Genomic DNA, 21,574 nt, shown 5'->3' on the forward strand with positions numbered 1-21,574 from the left:
TTTTCACAGAATTGGGCAGTCATCATCATTATCTAAGTATAAAATATTTTCATTATTCCAAAAAGAAACCCCATGCCCATTAACAGTCATTCTCATTCCCCTGTCACCCCAGATCCCTCTGGTCTACTCTCTCTATCCATTTGCTTATTTTGAACATTTCATGTGAATGGAATCATACAATATGTGACCTTTGCTGTTTTTTTTCACTTGTATACTGTTTTTAAGGTTCATCCAGTATTGCATGAATCAGTACTTTATTACTTTTTATTCTTGAGTGACATTTTCCATTGTATGAATATATTACATGTTATTTATCCATTCATCAGGGACAATGGACATTTGGATTATTTCTGTTTTGGTGCTATGAATTATGTTGCAAAAATTCATGTATGGGTTTTTTGTCATTGCCTTTTTTAATGTGTTAAACATACATAATATAAAATTTACCATTTTAGTGTTTATAGTTCTGTGAGAATAAATACATTCACAATATTGTACAACCATCACCACTACCATTTCCAGAATTTTTCATCATCTCAAACAATACACAGTAACTCCCAGTCTCCCGACCTCCAGTCCCTGGTAACCTTTATTCTACTTTCTGTCTCTAAGAGTTTGCCTGTTTTTGGCACCTAACATAAATCAACTCATACAATATTTGCCCTTTTGTGACTGGTTTATTTCGCTTAGCATTTGTCTTCAGAGTTTATCCATGTTGCATAGTATATGCAGGAATTTCCTCTTTAAAGCTGATTAATATTCCATTGTATGTATATACCACAATTTGTTTACTCATTATTCCATCTATGAATATTTGGGTTGTTTTTGGCTCGTGTGAATAATGCTGCTATGAACATGGATTTACAAATATCTGTTTGAGCCCTTGCTTTTAGTTCTTTTGGATATATATCCAGAAGTGGAATTGCTAGATTAAATGGTAACTCTATTTTTAAGGAACTGCTGAACTTTTCTACAGAGGCTGCACCATTTTAAATTCCCACCAGCAATGCACAATTTCTCTACATCCTTGCCATTTTTTTAATGCTTGCCATCATAAAGGGTGTGGAGTGTAATATTTTGTGGTTCATGTACAAGTGTTTGTGTGCATGTATGTTTTGAGAGTTGTTGGGTATCTACCTAGGAGTAGAGTGGTAGTTTATGTTTAAGATTTTGAGGTTTTGTCAAACTGATTTCCAAAATGGCTGCACCACTTGATATTCCTGCCAGCAGGGTATGAGGATTCCAGTTTCTCCACATGAATAACAACACTTGTTATTGTATCTTTTTTACATTAGCCACCATAGTTATAATAATAACTGCTTTTTAACATGATTGTAACTGAATCATTTTACCATTCTCGATTATTGCTTGGTGAAAGGGTATAAATGTTAAAGAGGAATTCATAGATATTATTTAAATATTCAAGCAGTATATACAAATACAGCACTTATTATACTCATTTTGTACTGACTTATGCTATGTGAGGAGTGAAAGTCTCTTTTCTATCTCATTTTTCAGAAGTAGCCACCTTTCACAATTTTGGTTTTTGTTCTAATGGATATCACCATAATTCTAAATTTTTATGTCTTTTAATATTAAAATATATTTATTGAATATTGAATAATTCTTGAGGGAATTTGTGCTAAGGATAAGTGGGAAAGGTTAATGCAAGGAAATTTTAGAAAGCACCTGAATACCAAACTCTAGAAGAATAGCCAAATCAATTATTCAGCCATTAAAAATCCAAATTATAAAGAATACTGAATGACTTGGAGAAATGTCCATAACTTTTTTGGGAAAATATAGTTAAGTGAATCCTACAGGATGTAAATTTATATAATTAGGATAATCCAGTTTTGCTTCATATATGTCTTTACACACACATTTAAATACATGTATATGAAGAAAAGTAATTCAATGAATGTGAATAGTAGTTCTTTCATGGTAGTGGAATTATAGTTGGTTTTTACCTTTTTTTAATACATTGTCCAATTTCTCTAAAATGATTATGTTACAATAAGAAAAAGGTTTGCCCTGGCCAGTTTGGTTGGAGCATTGGTCCTCGGACCAAAGATGTGGGTTCGATTGCCGGTCAGGGGCACATACCTCAGTGGCAGGCTCAATCCCCGATTGGGGTGGTGCAGGAGGCAGCCAATCAATGTGTCTCTCTCACATAGATTCCCCCCCCCCCCAAAAAAAAAAGAAATAGGTGGAAAGAATATCCTCGGGTGAGGATTAAAAAAACAATAACAATGAAAGTTAGCTACTGTCCAGTATATTAAGAGTAGTTGTTTTCATGGCTTCTGCTTATTGAAGAACTCGAGGCCTGGTGCATGAAATTTGTACAGGGGGAAGCAGGGGTCATCCCTCTTGCAATTTGGGACCACTGGCTCCTAACTACTCGCCTGCCTGCCTGATTGCCCTAACCCCTCTGCCTGCCTGCCTGATTGCCCCTAACCATTCCGCCTGCCTTCCTGATGCCCCTAACTGCTCCTCTACCTGCCTGATCGCCCCTCATTGCCTCTGCCTGCCAGCCTGATCCCCGTACTGCTCTCCCCTGCCGGTCTGAATGCCCCCAACTGCCCTCCCTTGCTGGCACAACTGCCCTTTCCTGCCGCGACCTGCCTCTTCCACGCGAGGCGGTGGAGACGCTGGGATTGGCCTCCTCCGTGCTTCGCAGAGCCATGGGACCCTCAGACCTCACCGCGCAGAGCGGCCACTGGGCCCTGCCTCCACTTTGCACACAGCCATCTTGTGGCGGCATCATGCAAGGGTGTCACGCGAGGGAGGGCCTGACACCACTTAGGCTTTTATTATATAGGATAATTTTCTCAAGATTCATCCATGTTGTAGTATGTGTCAGAATTTTCTTTCTTTCTAAGGCCGGATAATATTTCATTGTATATGTATATGCCATATTTTGTTTATCCATTGAAGAATATTTAGATGGCTTCCACCTTTGGTTATTCTGAATAATGTTTCTGTGAACATGGGTGTACAAATATCTGTTCGAGTTTCTGCTTTTGCTTCTTTTAGGTATATACCCAGAAGTTGAATTGCTGGATCACATGTTGGTTCTATTTTTTTAATTTTTTGAAGAATAGCCATATTGTTTTCCTTAGTGACTACACCATTTTACATTCCCACCAGCAGTGCACAAGGTTGCAGTCTCTTCACATCCTTACCAACTCTTTGTCTGTGTGTGTGTGTGTTTCAATAATAGGCATCCTAATGGGTGTGAAGTTTTATTGACTTGATTTTTAAATTTTTCTAGACTTTCTTAGGAAGAATGAATGAATGGATGGATAAATGAATGAATGAATGAATGAATGAATGAATAAATAAATAAATAAAATATATGTAAACATACTTAACCAGTTGAACTATTGATATGTGTATTCAAAATGAAGAGACTCATAATAGCCAAAGTTGAAACAACTCAAATGTTTATTAACTGTTGAGTGGATAATTCAGATATAATATATACATGCAGTGGAGTATTACTTGGCAATAAAAAGTAGGTACTGATACATGCTACAACATAGATAGGCTTTAAAGACATGCTAATAAGTAAAAAAAGCCAGATACTAAGACCATATAGTTATCTATATAAAATGTGCAGAGTCACCTTAGGCAGTTTTGCTCAGTGGGTAGAACATTGACCTGCGGACTCAAGTGTCCCAAGTTTGATTACAGTCTAGGGTACATGCCCAGGTTGCAGGCTCGGTCCTCAGTAGGGAGCATGCAGGAGGCAGCTGATCAATGATTCTCTTTCTTCATTTATGTTTCTATCTCCCTTTCCCTCTCTGTGCCTCTCTGAAATCAATAAAAAATAAAAATAAAATGTGCAGAATAGATAAATGTGTTGAGACAGAAAAAAACAGTGGTTGCTAGGGGCTGGGAGCAAGGTGGGGAGGATTGGAGAAGGATGATGATGTTGGAATTGGGGTTTAAGTACAGAAAGACATATGTAAAAAAAAACTTTAGATGAGCCAAGTCTTATTTTCATTTGCAGTTTGGTGTGTGTACAACTGAAGTTTTCATAAATTTTGAAATTATATAGGGAAAATGAGTTTTTATAACATCTTTAGAAAAAACAGAATTTAGAAAAAAGTGCTACACATAGTTATTTTTTCCTAGTGGCCAGTTTTCTGTAACTTTAAGTTTCAGGAACACAAAAATATAATCTAGTGGCTTTTAAAGTCATAATCTTAATGTGTGGTTTATTAATAAAATAATTACAAAATTTCAAATTGAACTCATTAATCCTAAAGCATTTAGAATGTGTATTTATTTTGGTAATGTTTGAAAATTCCCTATCCTGCACCACTTCCTCCCTTCCATATGCTAGAAGTTACTCAACATTTGGTTGAGGAAGGAAAACCTAATTCAGATGCTAGCTTGAATATACTAGTAAACCTTAAACTCGCTTCATATAAGTTTATTCAGTGTTTGCCTTGCTGTAATTCTAAAGCAACTTGGGTTACAATGCTTTTGCCACATCAGATGAGAAGAAATTTTGTTATGTTTTCTTTAGGTTTTGAAAATATGTCATTTATAGGTCACTGACAGTAACCTGTAGTATTATATTAACACTAGAAGCCCGGTGCACGGGTTTGTGCACTGGTAGGGTCCCTCGACCTGGCCTATGGGGATTAGTGGACCTCCACGCTGCTGCAGCCCAGCTTTATCCACCAGCTCGTCGGGCTCCAGCCCACTGTCCCCATCAGTCCCACACAGCACAGAGTAGCGCACAAAGTGGCAGGCAGCTGGGGAGGAGCCTGAGCCTAGGCCACCACACCGCTCCTGCTCATCCCGGCCCCACTGTGCCTGCTGCCGCTGCCTCTCAGTAGGCTCACTGCTGCTCTGTTGCTGTCTCTATGAGCCCATCCTACGGCCCCCACACGATGTGTGCACATCCCTTCCAGTACGCTCACGTCCTCTGGAGTGTGTGGGGGTGGTCGGGGCAGGCGGCTGTGAGATGACAGTGAGAGGGCAGAGTGGTGATGCCCTGTTCCCACGGAGGACAGTGTGGCAACGGAGAACACCTCCATGGGACTAATGCAGGTGCTGAGGCGGGAGCAGGTGCGGACAGACACACCTGGTGGGCGTGGGGCAGCCCTTGCTGAGGTGCCTTCGGTCAGTGTTCAAGGTCAGGAACCCAGAGGAGGCCAGGCGTTCCGTCCTCTCAGTGAAACGGTGGGAGAGTCGAGGCGACCGCAGAGAAGGAATGTGTACTTGGGGTGCTGGCGCTCATGAGCTGACTGAGCCTTACTTGCTCAAGGCCTAACGCACTCCTGCCAGGCAGCGGGTGACAAGATGTGCTTTTCTGACTTAATGAAAGAAAACATTGATTCTCCCGCTGCCCGCAAAGGTGGAAATCGGAGTGGGGAGACACATGGGGAGTGAGCAAGGTTCCCTGTCTGGGGGTTCCAAACCCGCTGTTGGTTCCTTTCACTGCTGACTAGAGATATATAGGGTGTCCCCCCAAAATGTATACACACTTTGAATACCTACAAATTCTAATGGATTTAATTACGAAGAGGAAGAAACAACAATGGAGCTGTCATCTGTTAAAAGTGCGGCCTAGCCGAAACCGGTTTGGCTCAGTGGATAGAGCGTCGGCCTGCGGACTGAAAGGTCCCAAGTTCGATTCCGGTCAAGGGCATGTACCTGGATTGCAGGCACATCCCCAGTGGGAGGTGTGCAGGAGGCAGCTGATCGATGTTTCTCTATCATCGATGTTTCTAACTCTCTATCTCTCTCCCTTCCTCTCTGTGAAAAATCAATAAAATATATTAAAAAAAAAAAAAGTGTGGGCCTAAACCGGCAGTCGGACATCCCCGAGGGGTCCCAGATTGGAGAGGGTGCAGGCCAGACTAAGAGCCACACACCCCCCTGCATGAATTTCATGCACCAGGCCTCTAGTCCTATATAATAAAAGCCTAATATGCTAAGTGTCCGGTTGTCCAGTTGTCTGTTCAACCAATCAAAGCATAATATGCTAATGATATGCTAAGGCCACTCAACTGCTCACTGTGACGTGCACTGACCACCAGGGGGCAAACAGTCGACCAGTTGCTATGACATACACTGACCACCAGGGGGCAGACAGACAACCAGTGACCAGTCACTATGATGTGCACTGACCCCCAGGGGGCAGACACTCTAACCGGTAGGTTAGCTTGCTGCTTGCAGCCGATAGGGACTGAGTGAGACAGGCCAGACATGCCCTGGAGCCCTTCCGCAGTCCCTTCCTGGCTGGCCAACCTCCTGCGTCCCTCTTTGGCCCTGATTGTGCACCGGTGAGGTCCCTCGGCCTGGCCTGTGCCCTCTCACAATCTGGGACCCCTTGGGGGATGTTGGAGAGCTGGTTTCACCCCAACCCCCCAGGCCAGGCTGAGGGACCCCACTAATGCACGAATTTGTGCACCGAGCGCCTAGTTATGATATAAAAAGTATGTTGAGGATTAGGCATTGTTGCCCCAAAATACTAAGTTTGTTGTCTGAAATAGTAAGGGATTTAGCAAAATTTCTTCAAAAAGAAACCAAGGATTTTGCATTGAAAAATGGAAAAATTCTAGTTCTTCATTTATTCTGTAAAATAATTTCATCTCCATTACTAGGTGTACCAGTTAATAATGCTGATATTGTAATCAAAGAAAACATGATAATTTCAAGAGAAACATCAAAAGTGCTTTATTCAAAGTAATGTCCATTGTTAGCTACACATTTCCCCCATCTTTCAGGTAATTTGCTCTAGTCATATATCTATACTAGAAGCCCGTTGCACAAATATTCACGCAATAGGCCTTCCTTCCCCTGGCTGCGGGCACTGGTTTCCCTCTGGCACCCGGGACCCAGGTCTTTGGTTCAGCCACAGCGGAGAAGCCAAGCCTTGAGGCTAGGCTTCTCTGCTGCAGTCGCAGCGAGGCTTGGCTTCTCCACTGCGGCCCCAGCGAGGCTTGGCTTCTCCGCTGCTGCAGCGGAGAAGCCAAGCCTCTTCAGTCTTCAGTCTTCAGTCTTCAGTCTTCAGTCTTCAGTCTTCAGTCTTCACTCCTGCCAGAGCCTTCAGTCTTCGCTCCGCGCCTGCAAATGCAAATTAACCACCATCTTTGTTGGGTTAATTTGCATACTCATCCTGATTGGCTGGTGGGCATAGCGAAGTGACACCAATTTGTGTGTTTCTCTTTTATTAGTGTAGATGGTCATGTACTATCCCCTCTCATACTGCAGTGCTTTGAATTCCTCACTGAATTTGTTTCTCCTCCTTGCCATTATCTAGCATAGTGTTAAGAACATACATTCTTTTAAAATTTGAATCCTGGCTCAACTATTTACTAGATATGTGACCACAAGCGACATAACTCATCTTTGCCACAATTTTTGTATCTTTAAACTGGGGCCAATAATGTAACATACTTCATAGGGTTATTGTGAAAATTAAATAAAAACAAAAAACATGTGAAATGTTCAGAACAGTGTCTGGCATGCAGTTAGTGCTATATAAATTGTTAGTCATTACTACTACTGTGAATACTGCTATCACTGTGATTTCTCAATGCTGTCAGCCGGCTTGCCCTTTCTTCTCTTTTTAAATTTCTTTAATCTTAGAAAACAGGTAACTAAGCTTGTTAGAATTAAATGAAAATGAAGAGTAAATTTAGTGTATGAAGCCTGAGATTTACTTCCAAGAAAACAAAATGCTGTGTGTTTGCCTTGGTGTTGATTGCACTTTGGCTGCTGAGAACATTTTTATCTTGGGTGCAGCATTAACAGGCCATGCTTATAAATGAATCTGGAATTTAAAAAATTAAGATTTAAAATATCTCTTAATAAGTATGACTTGCTTTTTAGGGAAAAAGATCTTGAAGAAGCTCTGGAAGCAGGAGGTTGTGATCTTGAAACTCTGAGAAATATAATTCAAGGGAGACCACTACCTGCTGATCTGAGGACCAAAGTTTGGAAGGTAAATGGAAACTAAATTAATAAAATGTAATCACTAAAAAATAATATTTGAGAATTTTTATTTTCAGTTGTCTTAGTTGCAGAAGACTATTATCCTATGGGCATGTCACATGTAGAAAATTAGGGCAACTTACTAAAATCTCTGTTTCTATAATGTTCGGTATATTTAATAATTTAGGTTTTGAAAGGCAATGTCTTCTTTATTAAGATGTTATAATTACAATAGAAATACTTATTTTTGTTAAAACATATATAAGCAGAGGATAAGATAAAAATTATCTGGAGAACCAAGATGGCGGCATAGGTTAACGCCGGAGTTTGCTGCTTTGAACAACTACTTCAAAAGTGAAACTAAAACACGGAACGGACATCACCCAGAACCACAGGAACGCTGGCTGAGTGGAAGTCCTACAACTAGGAGGAAAGAGAAACGCACACGGACACTCAGAGGAGGCACAGTGCTGAAGTCAAATTCTGAGGTGCGGAGTGCGCGGAGCGGGCTGGCGGTGGAGGGCGCGGTTGGCGTTTTCAATCGGGAGGGAGTCGCAGACTCTGAGCACCAGATCTGGGCGAGTCTTTAGGGACCCAGACTCAAACGGGAGAAGCGGGACTGTCTGGCTTCGGTCAGAGCGAGTGCAGCTTTCTCTTCCAGCTTTGCAGCGGGTGCTGGGACTCAGAGAGCCAGAGCCCCTGGGGACAGGACTGAGAGCCGCCATAACTGCTCTCTCCGGCCCACCCTGTTGATCCTGTGCGACCCGCCCTGCCCAAGCCCTGCACAGAGGCATTTGCCGGATAGCCTCAGGCAAAGGCTAGATTAGCACCTCCCTAGAGGACAGAAGTTCTCTCACTGCTGACTAGGCTGATTCTCATAGCCACTTGGCCTGGAGGTCAAACCCTCCCTGGGATTAGCTACAACAATCAAGATTTAACTATAAGACTTCGAACAAAGACCACTAGGGGGTACACCAAGGAAGCATAACAAAATGCGGAGACAAAGAAACAGGACAAAATTGTCAATGGAAGATATAGAGTTCAGAACCACACTTTTAAGGTCTCTCAAGAACTGTTTAGAAGCTGCCGATAAACTTAATGAGATCTACACGAAAACTAATAAGACCCTCGATCTTATATTGGGGAACCAACTAGAAATTAAGCATACACGGACTGAAATAACGAATATTATACAGACGCCCGACAGCAGACCAGAGGAGCGCAAGAATCAAGTCAATGATTTGAAATGCGAGGAAGCAAAAAACATCCAACCGGAAAAGCAAAATGAAAAAAGAATCCAAAAATGCGAGGATAGTGTAAGGAGCCTCTAGGACAGCTTCAAGCGTACCAACATCAGAATTATAGGGGTGCCAGAAGATGAGAGAGAGCAAGATATTGAAAACCTATTTGAAGAAATAATGACAGAAAACTTCCCCCACCTGGTGAAAGAAATGCACTTACAGGTCCAAGAAGCGCGGAGAACCCCAAACAAAAGGAATCCAAAGAGGACCACACCAAGACACATCATAATTAAAATGCCAAGAGCAAAAGATAAAGAGAGAATCTTAAAAACAGCAAGAGAAAGAAACTTAGTTACCTACAAGGGAATACCCATACGACTGTCAGCTGATTTCTCAACAGAAACTTTGCAGGCCAGAAGGGAGTGGCAAGAAATATTCAAAGTGATGAATACCAAGAACCTACAACCAAGATTACTTTATCCAGCAAAGCTATCATTCAGAATTGAAGGTCAGATAAAGAGCTTCACAGATAAGGAAAAGCTAAAGGAGTTCATCACCACCAAACCAGGATTATATGAAATGCTGAAAGGTATCCTTTAAGAAGAGGAAGAGGAAGAAAAAGGTAAAGATACAAATTATGAACAACAAATATGCATCTATCAACAAGTGAATCTAAGAATCAAGTGAATAAATAATCTGATGAACAGAATGAACTGTTGATTATAATAGAATCAGGGACATAGAAAGGGAATGGACTGACTATTCTTGGGGGGGAAAGGGGTGTGGGAGATGTGGGAAGAGACTGGACAAAAATCGTGCACCTATGGATGAGGACAGTGGGTGGGGAGTGAGGGCGGAGGGTGGGGCGGGAACTGGGAGGAGGGGAGTTATGGGGGGGAAAAAAAGAGGAACAAATGTAATAATCTGAACAATAAAGATTTAATTAAAAAAAAATTATCTGTTATCTACCACCTGTTTGTAAAACACAATAATGTCTTGGTGTATATTTTTTTTACTTTTTTCCTGTTTGCACATATATATGTAAAAGAAATGGAATTATAACTGTATGCAGTATTCTGAATGTTTTATCACAGAAATTTAAAACACAAAGTTGAGACACTTGTATAATGAGCCTCCTCTTAGCTTTAATTGTTATCAGTATTTGGCCAATCTTGTTTGATTGATATCACAGTCCTTTCCTCCCACACTGGATTATTTTAAAAGAAATCATTGGCCCAGTTGGCGTGGCTCAGTGGTTGAGTGTCGACCTATGAAACAGGAGGTCACAGTTTGATTCCCGGTTAGGGCACATGCCTGGGTTGTGGGCTCATTCCCCAGTGTGAGGTATATAGAAGGCAGCCAATCAATGATTCTCCATCATCATTAATGTTTCTCTCTCTCTCTCTCTCTCTTTCCCTCCCTTTCTGAAATCAATACAAATTTACAAAAAAACACACACACAAAAATAGAAATCCTTAATGGCACACTAAAATACTTTAGTATGAAAGTCTAAAAGATAAAGACTTAAAATAACCGTGATATTATTAAACTTGAAAGAATAATAATTTCTTAATGTGTGTGTCCTCCCATAGCTGGAGGGAAAAGGCAGTCTCTGGTGTCTTTTTTATAAGAGCACTAATTCCATTCATGAGGGCTCCACCCTCATGATCTAATCACCTCCCAAAGGCCCCACCACCAAATACCATCACAGTAGGATTTCAATATGCATGGTTGACATAAACATTCATGCTATATGGCATTGATGATATTTGTTTAAAATAAATTTACATATGTAATTATGTAAATATTTTACATAATTTCTTCTATTCACTGTGTTGACATGGAGTAGTACAATTTAATTTAGGAGGAATATGACTAAAGTTTCAGCATTTGGTGAAGTGTAGATACATTACTTTGTAATCTTTGAAATATTCATTATTATTCCTAAATTCAGGCCTTTCCATTGTTATAGCATCTTTCCAAGGATGAAAGATAGCATATGAAGCTAGTTGCTTTTTTTTTTCTTTCAGATTGCTCTAAATGTTGCAGGAAAAGGAGATAGTTTGGCATCATGGGATGGTATTTTAGACCTGCCAGAACAGAACACTATTCACAAAGATTGTCTAGAGTTTATTGGTAAGTTTAATCATTGTTTTCAAACAGTAAAAAATTTTGGAAATAATAATTTTGGATAGAGGAATCACTCTTTATTATCTTATTATTACTTGGGATATTTCAAATTTTAAAGCTCTAGTAAATAGCTTTAGAATTTTTCATTTGAACATCTTATGAAATAATGTCTAATATTTTAAGAAAGAGAGCCCAATTTTTAGTGTTCTTTTGCATCATGTTTTTAATTCTTTAGGTATTTTTATAATTTTGTTGCAGTTTTAAATTTTTTTGGTGTAATTAATATTTATGTAATTTATGTAGTCCTAAATTAAAGGAGGCTGTATTCCAAAAGTTTACCTATAAATCATAGGTCATGATCTGCAGAAAAACATTTTAGTTAAATTATTGATTAGTTGAGCTTTTGTTTACTAACCACATAGGAAACATTGCTGGTGTGGGCAAAGGAAATTGAATTTGGAGCTAGAGAATGAATCATTTTCCCTGCCCTTGGCAAGGCTGTAGTGGTAGCTGCCCATCATGGGGTAGATTATAATCTCTTGTTTAGAAAACAGTTTTTGCTTTCCAAGAATATGAGTTATGATTCCTTCCTGCTCTTCTACTTCAGATGGTCCATTCTTGTTTGATCTAAATATTGAACAGCTAGTAAATACTGAATAAGTATAAGGAAAGATGTGCTTTCACATAGTGTTGTTATGCTCTAAATCAGCTATCGCCAACCTTTTGGACCTCATGGACCACCAGTGGTCCACGGACCACCTGTTGGCAACTGCTGCTCTAACTGCACTAATATAGTATTTGTTATATATTTGTAAATAAGTGTTATGTCCAATAACAGCCTCTAACAAGCCCTTGGTAACCTTATTTTGACATTTATTTTCTAGGCCAGCTTTCAGTGCCAGAAGAGAAGGCAGCAGAATTACTTTTGGATATTGAATCTGTAATTACCTTTTATTGTAAATCACGTAACATTAAATATAGCATGTCCCTTAGCTGGATACATCTACTCAAACCACTGGTGCGTCTTCAACTGCCACGCAGCGATTTATACAACTGTTTTTATGCTATCATGAATAAGTACATCCCCAGGTAAAATGTGATTTAACTACTTATTTTAAAAATGAATAAAGGTCTAGTTTGCTTGAGTTAAAGTTGTTAGATATATTTTAGTGGTAAAGTAAAAGGATTAAATAATTTTGAAGGTTGATTGAATCATAATTGTTATTTGACTTAGTGATTATAAAAAAATTTTAAGGATTCTTTAAGAATTTATGCTTCTAGAGCAGGGGTGGGCAAACTTTTTGACTCGAGGGCCACAATGGGTTCTTAAACTGGACCGGAGGGCCGGAACAAAAGCATGGATGGAGTGTTTGTGTGAACTAATATAAATTCAAAGTAAACATCATTACATAAAAGGGTACGGTCTTTTTTTTCAATAGTTTTATTCATTTCAAACGGGCCGGATCTGGCCCGCGGGCCGTAGTTTGCCCACGGGTGTATATATATGTATATGTATATGTATATGTATATGTATATGTATATCTATATGTATATCTATATGTATATCTATATCTATCTATCTATCTATCTATCTATCTATCTATATATATCTTCATACTTTTTTAGTGGTATCCCTATTTTAATTTCTTCATCTGTAACATAAAAATAACATTATAGTGTCTAAGTAAAAAGTAAAATTTTTGGAATGCTACTGTAAGTGAGGTGCTGGGGTTACAGCTTGGATCATAGTCCTAGAAATAGAGGCATTGAACAAATAATCAGAAGTGTGCCGAGTGTGAGGAAGGTGAAGTAGAGAGCACTATGGGAATGTATAATGAGGGTAGCCTAACCTGCACTGGGGATTAGGATTGGCTTCCCTGGGCAGGTAATACTTAAGCTGAAACTAGACAGATATGTAGGGATGAGTGATGGAGGCTGCACTCATGAGCCAGAGAGAATTCTTTTTCTTTTTTTTAAAATATATTTTATTGATTTTTTACAGAGAGGAAGGGAGAGGGATAGAGAGTTAGAAACATCGATGAGAAACATTGACCAGCTGCCTCCTGCATACCCCCTACCGGGGATGTGCCTGCAACCTAGGTACATGCCCTTGACTGGAATCGAACCTGGGACCTTTCAGTCCGCAGGCCGACGCTCTAGCCACTGAGCCAAACCGGTTAGGGCCAGAGAGAATTCTTGGAGTAGCTAGTGCTATGGATCAGGTGGTGAGGATTTTAGAGCCAAAAGGAACTTTCATCCTAACCTACAGCATTGGTTTGGCTGCACACTGAACCTTGGATACAAATTGGAATCATTGGGAGCACTCTTAAAAATCCCCATGCCTGATTGCATAGCCGACTAATTAAATAACATCTCTGAGGCCAGCACACAGGCGTTAGTTTTTGTTAAGAGCTTCTCAGTTGATTACAGTGTGCAGCCAAGGTACAGAACCGCTATTTTAGAGCTTCCTAGTTAATTGACTACCATTTTTTACTACTGTCTGTGTGATAACACGCTATACTAGATTTGGGTGCTTTGTGTATGTTCTCATTTAAACAATGACCTAAGGTAGGTAAGTAGGTATCTCTGATTTACAACTACAGAAATTGAGGCAAAGAAAGAGAGATTAAGTGATTTTTCCAGGATCACACTTCTGGTGTGTGATTGAATCAGGAGTTGAACCTAAGTTTAAATGAACACCCGTGCTTTACTAAAATGGTTCTCCATACTGATTGCTTATTAGAATCAACTGAAGTTAGTCTCTCTCTCTCTCTCTCTCTTTGCTAACAGCTTTATTAAGATATCATTCACATGTTATAAAATTCATCCTTTTAGTATGTACAGTTCATTGGTTTTTAGTACAGACAGTGTTATGTAACCATAACCACAATCATTTGTAGAACATTTTCTTCACCCCTAAAGGAAACCTTGTAACCCATTAATAGCCAGCTCTCCATTTCCCTGCTAACTGTCAGCCCTAAACAACCACTAATCTACTTTCTGTCACTATAGATTTGCCTATTCTGGACATTTTACATAAATGAATCATAATATGTGGTCTTTTGTGATTGTAATGTTTTAAAGATTTACCCATATTGTAGCATATGTTATTTTGTTGTTGCTGAGGACTCTTTCATTGTATGCATATAACACATTTATTCATTCAGCAGTTGATGGACATTTGGATTTCACTTTTTGGCTATTATGAATAGGGCTGCTATGAACGTATGTGTACAAGTTTTGTGTGGACATGTAATTTCATTTTTCTTGGATATTGTACCTATTAGTGGAATTGCTGGATCATATGATAACTCTGTGTTTAACCTTTTGAGGAATTGCCAGACTTTTCCACAATAATTACATTATTTTGCATTCCCATTAGCAGTGAATGAGCATCCCAGTTTCTCCACATCCTCATCAACATTTGTTTTTTTATTATAGCCATACTAATGAGTATGAAGTGGCATCTCAGTACGGTTTTGATTTGCATTTCCCTTACAAGTAAAGATGTTGAACATCTTTTAATGTGCTTAGCGGCGATTTATATATCTTCTTTGGATACTGTCTCTTCAGCCCAAGAACTTTTAAACATGCTGGTACTTGAAGTTTTGAGTATAAATAAACTAGTTAAAACCTAGGCATGGATATATTTTAAAAATTCGGGTGATTCTAATATACACCAGGGTGGAGAACCTCTGTACTACCTTGAAGCCATAGTGCTTCATGTAAGGAAAACAGACTTAGAGATGCCAAGGCACAGGGCTAAGGTCAAGGTAGAGCCAAGACTGGAATTCATATTTGGGAAACATTCTGTTAAACTAGATCTCTCAACTACCTCCTAGTGTACTTTAGTACCTCTCACCATAACAGAGCTAGTGTAGCAAGGGGCACGGTGTTCCGCCTAGGGAATGGTGGTGGTGGCGGCTAGTACTAGAGGGAGGGGTTTTATGATGAACTGTGTGACAGGCTGTCTTGTCAGGTGTCTTCAGTTACTGTTTTCAAGAGTTCTAAATGTATCACAGTACTTCAGCCAAAGTCAGTGTTAATGTCCTTGGATAGAACATAGCTCCACAAAACGGTGCTAGAAGAACTCCATTATGATGCATCTTTTTATTACAGATTCAGATAAAACACGGGTAGAATTCTATCAAGCACAGCGCCTTGCAGTACAGAGTACCTTTGCAGTACACAGATATTAAATGAGCAGGCTGACTCCCTGAGATGTCCCACTTTAACTGAAGATGAGACCTCAAACTAGGCACTTGTTCCTACGGTCTATGCCCCTACTCAGTTTATAAGCCTTGCACTTATAATGCGGGAAAGTATTTAGACCAAGGAGGAGGTAATCTTACCAATATAAATCCAATTCTGTCTCTGGCACCTGAATTACCAAACCAGGGCCTTTTCTACAAACTTCCCTGTCAAACTGCAATATCAAAAAATGGCAGTTAGAGGGTCATACCAAATCTTGGTATAAACCTCAGATCTTAGATTTGTAGAAATTCTTTTTCCTTCTTGTTTGAATAGCATTTTAAAACATACTTAATGTACAGAATAGTATTAAATGTAAACTGTAAATAAAAATTAAAAATAAGTTAAAACAACAAAAGTAGCTACTTGGGTGAGCTACTTGGCTACAAGTAAGCCTTAGTTTTCTCAACTGTACAAGAGGGAAATAATAGTGTTTATTTTACAGGGTTGCTTTTAAAGATAAACATATAAAATGCTTTTATGTTAAAACTGTGACATTCATTTCATTAACTTTTTTGCATGCATCCTTTTACCTTGGTATCTTTACAGTTTGCTTTATTATTTTGTTGTTAATCCTCACCTGTGGATATTTTTTCCATTGATTTTTAGAGAGAGTGAAAGAGAGGGAGAAAGGGGGCAAGATACAGAAAAAGAGAGGGGGACACATTGGTGTGAGAGAGACACATTGTTTGGTTGCCTCCCACACATACCCCGACTGGGGCCGGGGTCAAACCCCACATCAGGTAGATGCCCTGGACCTGGAATCAAACCCGAGACCATTCAGTGCACATTTAGACGCTCTGATCATTGAGCAATACAGGCCAGGGTGTACAGTTTGCTTTTTTAGAGACTGTACTGCTACCAAAATACCACTTTTTAAAATACTAAGTTATATTTATGGAAGGGTAGTATGGCATAATAGCTTAATGCCCAGTTTCTGTGTACAAGTCTTATTAGCTCCATCACTTCTTAGATATATGACCTTGGTGAGCTACTTGACTACAACCACGCCTTAGTTTTCTCAGTTGTGCAACAGGGGAAATAATAGTGCCTATTTTATAAGGTTGGTTTTATAGATAAACCGAGATAACTTTTTAAAAGTGCCTGTTACAGTGTCTGGCACATGGTATCTCCTTGGACACAAGGGAACAGGCAAGAAGTAGGATGGTTATAAGTAAAGTGCGTGTTACCTTCTAGAATTCACTCCCAGCACCTAGTAACCGGGCTACTTCAGCAGCTTGTAAGGCTCTTTCTTCTAAATGTGTCTATTCTGAAATGTTCATCTGGCCATTTCAGACTTGTACCTTTGCCTGAAGGACATTCCTAATTGTGTACATTAACCTGAAGCCTTAGGAATTTCCTCTTAATTTGGCAGGAAAAAAAGAGGGCTGGACTTCTTCAGAACTCTCCAGGTCTCCTTTTGGGATTCAAATTTTACCAAAATACCCTAAGTGGTCCTGCTGTTTTCAGTGGTCCTGTAGTCCTTTTGTTAGAGCGCTGCCCAGGTTCACCTAAAGAATCTCCCTAGAGTTGGTTGTAGACCTGTTGCTTCTACAACTTTCTGTCAAGTCAGGTCCATTAGGTGTTAGCAAAAGAGCTCTTCCTGGTTTATTAGATAGACTGGTATTCAGGTGTTCTGAAGGCAGGAAGGAGGCGGATATTACAAGAGCATTGGTTACTGATGTGATCATTTCTGACCTATTAATGCAAGAAACTTTTCTTCTTTTGTCTTCTAGGGATTGTTCCCTGAAGGGGAGACCCTTTCATCTTTTCCGATTACTCATCCAATACCATGAGCCTGAGCTTTGTTCATTCCTTGATACAAAGAAAATTACTCCAGACTCCTATGCACTCAACTGGGTAATAAAGTGAAAGTAGGAACACTTAATGAAAAATAGATTTTTATGAAACTATAATTAGATATTTTTTCCTCCAAGGAAGAAACAGAAAAGTACTAAATTATCGACCATTAAACCAAAGGAGTAAAATTATTGGCACTTCATAAGTAGCTTGTTTTGCTTCTCACTTACGTTAGTCAGTTTAGGTTAATATGAACTTCAGCCTTTTGTTTTACAAAATATGTGACATATTTATATACACATCTATATATATATACATATATACATACATATGTATGTGTGTGTGTATATATATATATATATATATACATATATATATACACACACACACACACACATATATACAAATATATATATTAGAGGCCCGGTGCACAAAAATTTGTGCACTGGCAGGGGGGCGGGGGTGTCCCTCAGCCCCACTTGTGCCCTCTCACAGTCTGGGACCCCTCGGGAGATAAAGACCTGCTGGCTTAGGCCCACTCAGGGTGGCAGAGGGCAGGCCCAATCCCTAGGTGCCTGCCCCGCAGCTCCTGGTCAAGCTGAGAGCAGGGCCGATTGGGGAGTTGGGGCGCCGCCCCCTGTCATGCACAGAGCAGGGCGGATCAGGAGGTTGCGGTGCCACCCTCAGTCATGCTCAGGGTAGGGCCGATTGGGTGGTTGGGGCACCGCCCCCTGTCACAGTCAAGGCAGGGTCGATGGGGAGGTTGCGGCACCACCCCCTGTCACAGAGCAGGGCGGATCAGGGGGTTGTGGTGCCACCCCTGTCACATACAGAGCCGGCCGATCAGGGGGTTGGGGCGCTGCCCCCTGTCACGCACAGAGCAGGGCCCACCGGGGGTTGGGGCTCCGTACCCTGTCACACACACAGCAGGGCCGATCGGGATTGGGGAGCTCCCCCCTGTCACGCACAGAGCAGGGCCAATCAGTGGGGTGGGGAGCTCCCCCCTGTCATGCACAGAGCAGGGCTGATCAGGAGGTTGTGATGCCACCTTCAGTCACGCTCAGGGTAGGGCCGATTGGGGGGTTGGGGCGCTGCCCGGTCACACTCAAGGCAGGGTCGATGGGGAGGTTGGGGCGCTGCCCCCTGTCACCCACAGAGCAGGGCTGATCAGGGGGTTGGGGCGCCACACCCTGTCACACACAGAGCAGGGCCAATCGGGGGGTTGGGGAGCTCCCCCCTATCAGGCACAGAGCAGGGCTGATCAGGGGGTTGGAGCACCTTCCCCAGTCATGAACAGAGCAGAGCAGATAGGGAGGTTGTGGCCCCGCCCCCTGTCACACACAGAGCCGCAAGGCAATCGGGGTTTGGGCGCTGCCCCCTGTCACGCTGCTCCAGGGGCCAGGAGGCCTCACTGCTCCACTGATCCCGGTGCTGGGAGGCATATTACCCTTTTACTATATAGGATAGAGGCGTGGTGCACGGATGGGGGCCGGCTGGTTTGCCCTGAAGGCTGTCCTGGATCAGGGTGGGGGTTCCCACTGGGGTGCCTGGCCAGCCTGGGTGAGGGGATGATGGCTGTTTGCAGCTGGTCACACCCCCTTCAGGGTGGAGGTCACCACTGGGGTGCTTGGCCAGTCTGGGTGAGGGGCTGAGGACCATTTTCAGGCTGGCGAGTGACTGAAGCTCCCAGCCTCTTCTTTTTTCCTTTTTTTTTTTTTATTCTTGGATTTATTTACCTTCTATGGCTGTCACTGGAGCTGAGAGCAGACCTCGGCTGCTGAAAGCAGGTTTCTGTGCTTTGTTTACCTTTTGTATTTGAAACTTTGTTGCGACTCCAGCTCTGAGATCCCTGCTGCCGGCTGAAAGCAGGTTTCTGGGGTTTTGTTTAGCTTCTATATTTGTAACAGTGTTTCTTACAGAGCAGCTCAGAGCCCAGCAGCGGCAGGCAGGCAGGGAACAGGGAACGTTGGCTTCCTCTGTCACTGGAGCAAGCAAGCCTCCTGTTCATGTCAGTACCCTGGCTGCCAGCTGCCATCTTGGTTGGCAGTTAATTTGCATATCACCCTGTTTAGCTAATGGGAAGGGTAGCGAAGTTACGGCTAATTACCATTTTTCTCTTTTATTATATAGGATAAAAGCCTTAGCGACCGTTACAACTGAATGACCGGTTGCTGTGACGCACGCTGACCACCAGGGGGGCAGACATGCAATGCAAGAGCTGCCCCGTGGTGATCAGTGTGCTCCCACAGCCAACCTCCCCTGGCTGGCCAACTTCCCACAATCTCTCCCCCCAGGCCGGCAGGCCCCAATCACCCAATCGGGTCCAGGCCCCGGGCTGGGATGGGGAACCAGAAGTGGGTGGTGGCAGACTTGGCCCCTTTATCAGGGGGGCCAAGGGCCAGCTCTCTCCTCGGGGCCAGCGGCCAACCTCCTGAACCCTGTCTCTACCCCCAGCTGGCAGGCCCCGATCAGCCCGCCACCCGCCCAGCACAGTGGCGGCGCTGTGGTGAGGGAAGGAGGTGCGGGGGAGACAGGGAACCGCATGGTGGCGGCGTCAGCATCCGGCATCTGTTCCTTCCACACCCGTCCCGACAACTGTCGCCTTCTCTCCCGACCCCACTGGGGCCTTCGGGCCCCAGTTGGCCCGGCCCTGATCACTGGCCAGGCCTAGGGACCCCATCCTTGCATGAATTTCATGCACTGGGCCTCTAGTATATAAATATATGTATGTAATATATGATAAATATTAGTTCACTTTGAAACTTTAATAAAATTGATGATATATATTAGACGTGATATTCAGTCATGAAAATAGTTAAGATTATCAAATGACTAATATAAAAGAATATGATGTACATCTCAGTGCTCTGACATTCTGTATTTGTATGTTGAGTGGGAAGTTTGTTATTCTAGGTCAGTGTCCTCAAATCTTTTGATCTTGAGACCACTTATACACAACATTTATTGAGGTTCCATTGTTTATATGGGTTGTGTTCATTAGAAATTAAAACTAATAAGTTTTAAGTATTTATTTAGAGTAATGATAAATCCATTACATGTTAACATAAATAACCTACTTTTAAAATAAAAAATAACTATATTTTTCAGAAGAAAATTAGAATAGTGGCATTGGCATCTATACTAATAAAAGGGTAATATGCTAATTAGACCGGATATCTTCTGGACAAAGCCATGGTGGTGGAGCTGAGGCAGAGGCGGTTAGGGGCGATCAGGCCGGCAGGGGAACAGGGGCATCAGGCCAGCAGGCAGAGTGGTTGGGGCGATCAGGCACGCAGGCAGGCAGGTGAGCAGTTAGGAGCCAGTGGTCCCGGATTGCAAGAGGGATGTCCGACTGCGAGAGGGATTGGGCCTAAACCTGCAGTCGGACATCCCCCGAGGGGTCCCGGATTAGAGAGGGTGCAGGCCGGGCTGAGGAACCCCCCCACCCAGTGCACGAATTTCATGCACCTGGCCTTTAGTTCTGTATTTTTGCAAATCTCATTAATTTTTAGTAGATTCTCATATCTGTTTCTGGATTCAGTCTCTGATGATACCACACTTCATGTAGCCTTTGGAACATTCTGTTGTTTATTTGTGAGAGCATGAGTATGAAAAAGGCAAATAAAGTCTAAGTATTATTTCACATCATTGACTCCCCTGTAAATACTCTTCGGGACTTCAGGGCACCTCAGGTCATACTTTGAGAACTGCTCTTCTAGGTTATATTTAAGATATTTTTTAAACAATGAATGGGTGCTGGAAGAATATATATTCAAAAATTGAATATTCCTTGAGCATGTCTTATCTAATTTCAGGAAATTCCATTGCAGTCACTTATTAACTGTGTGATTTAAGACAGCCTCTGAGCTTCAATTTTTTCATCTGTAAAATGGGAATAATAATAGTATCTATCTCAGAGGGTAAAGGGATGAGTTAACAATCAGAAAATGCTAAATAGAGATTCTAACTGGTTTAAACTCTGGCCTAGTAAATCTGAAACTGCAGCAGCCTATTCTTTAGTTCCCTCTTGGGAACTAAATGCCTAAAAAACTATTGCTTCTCTGAGATTCATATTTGCTATTAACTCCTTATTTGTGTTGAAATGAGGAATTTTTATTTTTATTTTTTTAGCATTCTAATTCCTAATGGTGGTTTCTCTGGTCACACCATGCTTAGAACATGCCATTTCTGTT

At 41.6% G+C, this 21,574-nt stretch overlaps 1 protein-coding gene across 3 annotated transcripts in view; it reads left to right on the forward strand.

Annotated features, from left to right (window-relative positions):
* Positions 1-21,574, forward strand: part of TBC1D23 (TBC1 domain family member 23) — a 71,833-nt gene that overhangs the window by 20,183 nt on the left and 30,076 nt on the right. For 2 of the 3 annotated variants that reach the window (XM_059687968.1, XM_059687970.1), the window contains exons 2-5: positions 7,858-7,969; positions 11,231-11,336; positions 12,215-12,419; positions 17,318-17,441. In XM_059687968.1, the coding sequence (XP_059543951.1) occupies positions 7,858-7,969; positions 11,231-11,336; positions 12,215-12,419; positions 17,318-17,441 (547 nt within the window). Of the gene's footprint in view, positions 1-7,857; positions 7,970-11,230; positions 11,337-12,214; positions 12,420-17,317; positions 17,442-21,574 lie in introns of those variants that run through there. The other variant, XM_059687971.1, reaches the window with a different exon arrangement.

This window comes from Myotis daubentonii, chromosome 3 (genome assembly GCF_963259705.1).
Source record: "Myotis daubentonii chromosome 3, mMyoDau2.1, whole genome shotgun sequence".
NCBI lineage: Eukaryota > Metazoa > Chordata > Mammalia > Chiroptera > Vespertilionidae > Myotis > Myotis daubentonii.